This window comes from Auxenochlorella protothecoides (genome assembly GCF_000733215.1).
Source record: "Auxenochlorella protothecoides strain 0710 contig849, whole genome shotgun sequence".
Taxonomy (NCBI): Eukaryota; Viridiplantae; Chlorophyta; class Trebouxiophyceae; order Chlorellales; family Chlorellaceae; genus Auxenochlorella; species Auxenochlorella protothecoides.
Window position 1 is genome coordinate 302 of NW_011934314.1, and position 6,484 is coordinate 6,785.

Consider the following 6,484-nt stretch of genomic DNA (forward strand, 5'->3'; position numbering starts at 1 on the left):
ATAAAGGTGGCCATCGGACTGTGGGACGCGGCATCATGCCTGCGGAGATCCGGCACAGACCTCACCGGAGCAATCCCCTTGCCTTCACCGCAGGAACATCAGGCAATATGGGCTGCTGCTCCGACGTCTTCTGTCTGCCCTGCAACCTGCTGGGGAGCTGCTGGGATGCCCTGGTCGTCGTCTTCTGCTGCCCTTGCCGCTGCTGCTGTGGCTGCCCCAAGACTGAAACGGAAGAGGGGCGTGTCTGAGCTGGGCGCCGCCGGCCCCTCGCGCCTAAACTGCTTTGAATATCCACCTTCACGCCATCTGTCTGTACACTTCCCATTGGATGAAATAGCATTGTAATCTCATGCTCGTAAAGGGGTTGAGGCGCGAGCAGAGCTAGCAAGCCTGACAAAGACCCTACCGGTAGGTGCTTGCCCCGTGTATGCACGCCATCGTGAGCATACATCGCGGCAAGGGAGGTTGGGACACAAGACAACATTACGCCTGTTCACCTTCACGAGAAGTGGCTCGTGGCCCCCTTGAATGAGCTGCGCCACATGAAGGCTCTGGAAAGCACGACCTCCACGTCCTGCTCCGTCCAAGCTGCCGTGGGTGGGCGCTGCTCGGGGGGAAAGAGGGCAGAGAGGGAAGTGAGCGCGCTTTGTGATGCATGCACATTGCGTGGCTGCACTGGGTGCCCAGTGCCTGCATGGGGGACGTTGACCATGCTGCTGCAGGCTTGGTGGGGAGGAACGGGTGCCCTTCCACACCCCTCCCCCACCTGCAGGAACATGATGAGGTCCTGGAACTCCAGCTGCTGCAGTTGTGAGCTCCAGGACAGGAGGAAGGAGGCCAGGGCGTAGACCAGGAATTCCCGCAAGCTGGACCTGGCGCAGGGATGGGGGTTGATGGCTGGGGGCCGGGGTACTGCCGCACTGGCAAGGGTCCAGCTGACCCCGGTGGCATGCGTCTCCAGACTATTCATTACGCATCCCCCACCCCCACCCCTTGGACCATCCCCGCTCCTCACCCCTCAGCCAGGTACGTGTCCCAAAGCCTGACTCCAAGCTGGAAGGGGAGCTCCCGCAGCAGGAGGCAGTTGACCCAGCGGAATGCAAACTGGAGAAACTCCAGGCCCTGCTCGTCGAGGTGTGTCGCGGTCTTAGCGTCCACGCGCCTACAGAAGGGTTGGCGTGAGGATGATGGGCCTCTAGGAAGAGTCTGGTGGGAAATTTATTGGCCAAGGGGCAGCCCTGCTCCACCTTCGCCACGATCCATGTGCCCAACCCTCCCGCGCTACCCACCTGACCAGCTCTCGGAGGTGGAAGACAGTGCGCTGAATGCCGGGCTGGGCATGGGTGTAGTGATCCTGGATGCCGTCCAGCAGCTTGCACAGGCACCAATAGCAGTCGGCCTCCACCGCCAGCAGCTGCGAGGTGGTGAAGGAGGGAGGAAGGTGGGACAATTGGGAAGGTGATGGCAGAGGCCAGGCGACACTCCATCAGCCGGCGAAACCTCCACCAGCCGGCGACACTCCACCAGCCAGCGACACCTCTATCAGCCGGCGACACTCCAAGGAAATGGAGCTTGGGTGTGGGCTCCCGGCCCTCCCTCCTATTCCCTTTCAACCAAAACAAACAGTGTCGCGCCTGATCGGGGGGCAGGGTGCCCACAGCCCAGTCGTTCATGGGTCCCTCCAAGTACTCCGACATGAACACCGCCAGGAAGGGAGTCACCAGGTCATTGATGCCCTGGACATACCCGCTGGCCGGATGCCTGCACCGAAGCAAATGGTTTTGTTTGGAAAGGTGTGTGCGCGTCTTTGAGCTGGGGGAGCGGCTGGCAAGCGGCACGATGCCCCTGACCCCTCCGTCGTCAGCACCCACCGCAGGCCCCAGATGTAGAGGATCCGCTCCAGGCTGGTTTGCACATCCGGCTGGGAGAAGAAAGGGACGCCCGGCGCCGTGCGCGGAACATCCACTGCCACCTGGTCAGAGTGGATGGAGGTTGACGGACAGCTTAGCGGGAGAACTCGACGTCAATGTCACAGACTCGTGCCCGAGAAGGGGGGACCCCATGCCTGCACAAGCGCCCCACCCTCCCACTGCCAGACCTGTCTGAGGGCCCCTGCTTCATCCTCAGAGGCGCCCGCCAGGCCAGCGCCGTCGTAGTAGTCTGGAACAAAGTCTCTGCAAGGCACGATGGGGGGTTGAAGGGGCCTGTTGAGTCTGTGGGGTCCCATTCCTGGACACGGCGATGGGGTCTTTGCACTCCAGGGGCCCAGTGCACCTCGCCGCTGGGCTGCTGGGCAAGAGCATGCGGCGCCATCCTCCCCAGGCCGTGGCGGGTACGAAGGCCCCCCTTCCCAGCCTCAACCCCCCTTCACACGGCACCCGCCTGTATTCGTGGCGTTTGCGTGCCAGAATGGCGGCCCGCCTCTCACGGTTGGGAGGGGCGTAGCCCAGCAGGAGCCGCCAGCAGTCGGGTCGCAGCCGCGGGGGAATGCCGCTCCAGGCCAGCTCTCGCAGCGCCTCCACGTCGACCTGTGAGCGAGGGAAGGAGCTTGGGATTTGGGATAGAAGAGCGGCGGCTCAAGGATCTTAACACATTCCCACACCCCTGGAGCCTGCAGGGCTGCTCCGCTGGGCACGGGCTTCCTGTCCACTGGCCCGCCTTGCCCCTACAGCGACCACCCCTGCCCCACAAGAAAGCGTACCACTGCGTCGCCTAGGATCCTGTCGAACTTGGTCAAGCGGGAGTTGCTCATGCTGCGCAGCGCCGCGACGCCCTCCTCCCCGCCGCTGACGCCGGGCACGCCATCTGCTCCTCGAGGCACGCCAGGTGGTTGGGTCAAGGCTGCCAAACCGACATCTGGCACCATCGCGGCCGGCTGGTTGGGGTCTGGACTTGAAGCAGGTCCCTTCCTGGCCTGATATCAGTAAGGGGCAGGGGGACGGCGCTGGGTGGAACAGCCCTGCGCCCGCTTCCCTCTTGTGTCCAGCCGGGAGACGTGAAAATACAGGCTGTCCTGGCCCTCCCACTCCATGCACGCACCTGCTGGCCGGGCTCGGCTGGCTGGCTCCGAGACGAGGGTTGTGACCCATGCACACCCGTGAAGTCCACGCCCGACTCGCCCTGGGAGCGGAAGGGCTTGATGGTTCCCGGAAAGTTTCCACGCCTGAACAGCCTGGTGGTGAGAAGACGACCGCGGTGTGGCGTACTGAAACAGCGCTGGATGAAACAGGTATCGACCCTCTAAGATGATTGCGATGATGACTGTATCAACCGGAAGCGCGCACCTGCGGACCGCTGGGAAGCCGGACAGCCCCTCGTCCTGCCCAGCCATGGGCACAACGACTTTGAACACCGGATGCCCGGCAGATCTCACATCCCCAGATGACTGATACAGAGATGCGAAAACTGTATGTTATATTTGTAGACTCTTTCCTCTAGACTTGCCTCTCGAGATCGACGCTGTTCTTATCGTGCTTAGTATGACCGGGGGGGTCCAAAAGGCGGGGGCGCGCGATGCGAAAACGCCGGAGTGCCAAGCCTAACCCGCGAGCAGGAGTGCTGCATGCATGGCCGAGCAAGTCATTCATCCATTGTGTGCTGAGATTCCACCATTGAATATTGAGACCGAAAGGCGTGGCGCCCTGTTTGAGGTACCATGGCGGACCAACCCACTGAACCTGCTCCCGCTGTAGACATTAGCCAGTTGAGCCTGAAGGAGGCTTCAGAGTGAGTCGATTTTCTTTATCTGCATGCTCCTAGGATGCCTTGATCACGACGGGCTCAGCTTTAGCATCACAGAGATCGACTCTCGCCCGGCTGCGCCCTGCCCAACCCCCAACAGGCTGACACTGGAGGAGAAGTTTGCGCTGTGTCGTTCTGTGGCCGAGGAGTGCATCCAGGACGAGAATTTGCGTCGTTTGTTGGAAAAGAAACCCAATCCGATTGCTTACGATGGGTTTGAGCCCTCGGGCCGGATGCACATTGCCCAGGGGGTGCTTAAAGCCCTGAATGTCAACAAGCTCACCAAGTGCGGTGTGACCTTCAGATTCTGGTGAGCAGAGCCACTCTGGCAGGGTGGTGTGGCATGCTGGTCCCTCGCTCCTTGGGCCGAAGCCATCAGGGAGGGATGGATGCCTGGTTGAGGTGGGATGCGCTGTGGCGGGCAGTGGTGAGGACATGCACCACTCCGCCACACTCCCCTCCCTCACACAGGGTGGCAGACTGGTTTGCCCAGCTGAACAACAAGATGGGCGGGGATCTGAAGAAGATCCAGACGGTGGGCAACTACATGGTGGAGATCTGGAAGGCGGTGGGGATGGACATGGACCGCGTCGAGTTCCTGCACGCCTCAGGTCAGCAGTGCATTGGGAATTTGATTTGTTTCTTCTCTTTGGATGTCTGGGGTGACCAGGCCTAGGAGTCCAGGCCTGGAGTGCAGACCTGCAGGTGCCGAAGGGAGGAATGGGTGCCAAGCTGGTCCCACTTGCCAAGACCCGCGTGTAAATATATGTTGTGCTGGACAGCAATACTGTGCCGGCCCCGTACTGGATGGCATGATTCTCACTTTCCATGATCCACACCCATCCTCTTCGCCCTGCCCATCCTCCTCACTCTCCCCTCAAGAACGCCAGAGGAGATCAACAAGCGCCCCGACGAGTACTGGACCCTGGTGATGGACATCGCCCGGCGCAACAACCTGAAGCGCATCGTGCGCTGCAGCCAGATCATGGGGCGGGCGGAGGGCGATGATCTGAGCGCCGCCCAGATCTTCTACCCCTGCATGCAGTGCGCCGACATTTTCTTCCTTAAGGCGAGCGGGGCAGAGGCGCAATGTAGGGTGGATGGAGGGAGTGTGCAGTCACTGCAGAGGGGGTGAATTGTACGCAACTTAGCCAGAGAGGGCTGTTGCTATGACCTCTGCCCCTGCGAGTGTCGAAGCATACAAGTCGCTGCTGCCCACCCAACCCCTCTCCTTTTCCTACTGCCCACTCGGCCCCTTCTGGCGCTGAAGTGCTGGGCCGCGCGGAAATCGCACCCTGGGATCCACCCTTCCCCGCCATCCTTTCCTCCCAGGCCGATATCTGCCAGCTGGGCATGGATCAGCGCAAGGTGAACGTGCTAGCGCGGGAGTACGCTGACGACGCGCGGCCCAAGCGTATGAAGCCTGTCATCCTGTCCCACCCCATGATGCCGGGGCTGCTCCAGGGCCAGGAGAAGATGAGCAAGAGCGACCCCAACTCTGCCATCTTCATGGAGGACAGCGAGGCGGAGGTGCGGACCAAAATCAAGAAGGCGTACTGCCCGCCAGGGGAGGTGGAGGGCAACCCCTGCCTCTCCTACATCCAGCACATCGTGCTGCCCTGGGCCAAGCAGCTCGCCGTCGCCAGGGCTGAGAAAAATGGGGGAAATATGTGAGTGTGTGTCAGTGGGGATGGAGATTGGGAAATGGGGAGTGTGTGGGTGTGTTGGAGGGCAAGCCCACGAAGGGGCGGGGGGGTTGATCAAGACAAGGAGAGGACATGTTTGTGGTTGCGGGGTGGTTTGGGCAAGGCTGCATGCCGTCTCTGTTTGGAGAGCTGGATCCCTGGGGTCTGACGGTGCATGTGCCTCTGCCCCACATGCTCCTGCGTGCTCCTGCTTGGGGGAGCCCATCCCAAGTCTGCCTCTTCCGGCATTGCCCCGCAGCCCAGTCACACCTTCCTTCCCCTCTCACCAAGTCTCCGTTGACCAACCCCTCATCCTCAGCATCTACACAAACTTCGAGGAGCTCGCCGCCGATTACGCGTCAGGAGCCCTGCACCCCTCTGACCTCAAGCCAGCCTTGGCGAGCAGCATCAACGACATCCTCCAGGCGGGTTCCGGGGGGGGGCAGAGGGGGCCGAGGGGGAGGGAGGCTGCGCCTGCGATGGGCTGCTGTCCAGCGCATGAGCGTGGGGTCTGGACTCTTTGAACACTTTCGTCAGGCCTCTGCTCAAAATGGCCCGTCCATTTGCATGTTTCACCCATCTTCACCCCCCCCTCCACCCCTTGCAGCCGGTTCGGGACCACTTTGAGAGCAACGCCGAGGCCAAGGCGCTCCTCAAGGCAGTGAAGTCGTACAAGACCACCCGATGATGGTGGGGGGGATCGCATGCCCGCCTTGATGCGAGCAAGGCCCCATTGCTCTCCTGGTTTTGCGTCCTGCAACGAGCCACATTACCCAGGGGCAGGCTGCAAGCGCTGAGTGTAGCACACCATGCCAACACAACACTTCTATGCGACGAGCGAGCAGGGAAGGAAGGGGTTTGTCAACTTCAAGCAACTCAGCCAGCTGCGGTTGCATGGCACATGAGACAGACAAAACTTGAGCACAAGATCACCTACACTGCTGATCAAGCAAAAGGGTTAGATGCTCAGGCAGTGCCTCGATCACCTTCCCCATCTCTGGGGTGTAGAGATGCCAAACTTTCCTTTAGCACCAGCCGGGGTCCAGACCTCGAAGGCG

The 6,484-nt window shown here is 61.3% G+C and overlaps 2 protein-coding genes across 2 annotated transcripts; one reads left to right on the forward strand and one right to left on the reverse strand.

The window, feature by feature from the left end:
* Positions 1-499: 499 nt before the first annotated feature.
* On the reverse strand, positions 500-3,331 carry F751_0050 (GTPase-activating protein gyp1; the record flags this gene model as incomplete). The annotated part of the gene is made up of 11 exons (XM_011401735.1): positions 500-604; positions 767-872; positions 1,016-1,162; positions 1,290-1,414; positions 1,659-1,761; positions 1,872-1,972; positions 2,099-2,174; positions 2,374-2,528; positions 2,702-2,805; positions 3,096-3,172; positions 3,285-3,331. 11 exons carry the CDS (start codon positions 3,329-3,331, stop codon positions 500-502), a joined length of 1,146 nt encoding a protein of 381 aa, XP_011400037.1.
* Positions 3,332-3,974: 643 nt separating this feature from the next.
* F751_0051 (Tyrosine-tRNA ligase) lies at positions 3,975-6,114 on the forward strand (the record flags this gene model as incomplete). Its single annotated transcript, XM_011401736.1, has 6 exons — positions 3,975-4,051; positions 4,213-4,352; positions 4,632-4,837; positions 5,074-5,411; positions 5,746-5,935; positions 6,034-6,114. The coding sequence occupies 6 exons, from the start codon at positions 3,975-3,977 to the stop codon at positions 6,112-6,114; spliced, it is 1,032 nt and encodes a 343-aa protein (XP_011400038.1).
* Between the last annotated feature and the right edge of the window lie 370 nt (positions 6,115-6,484).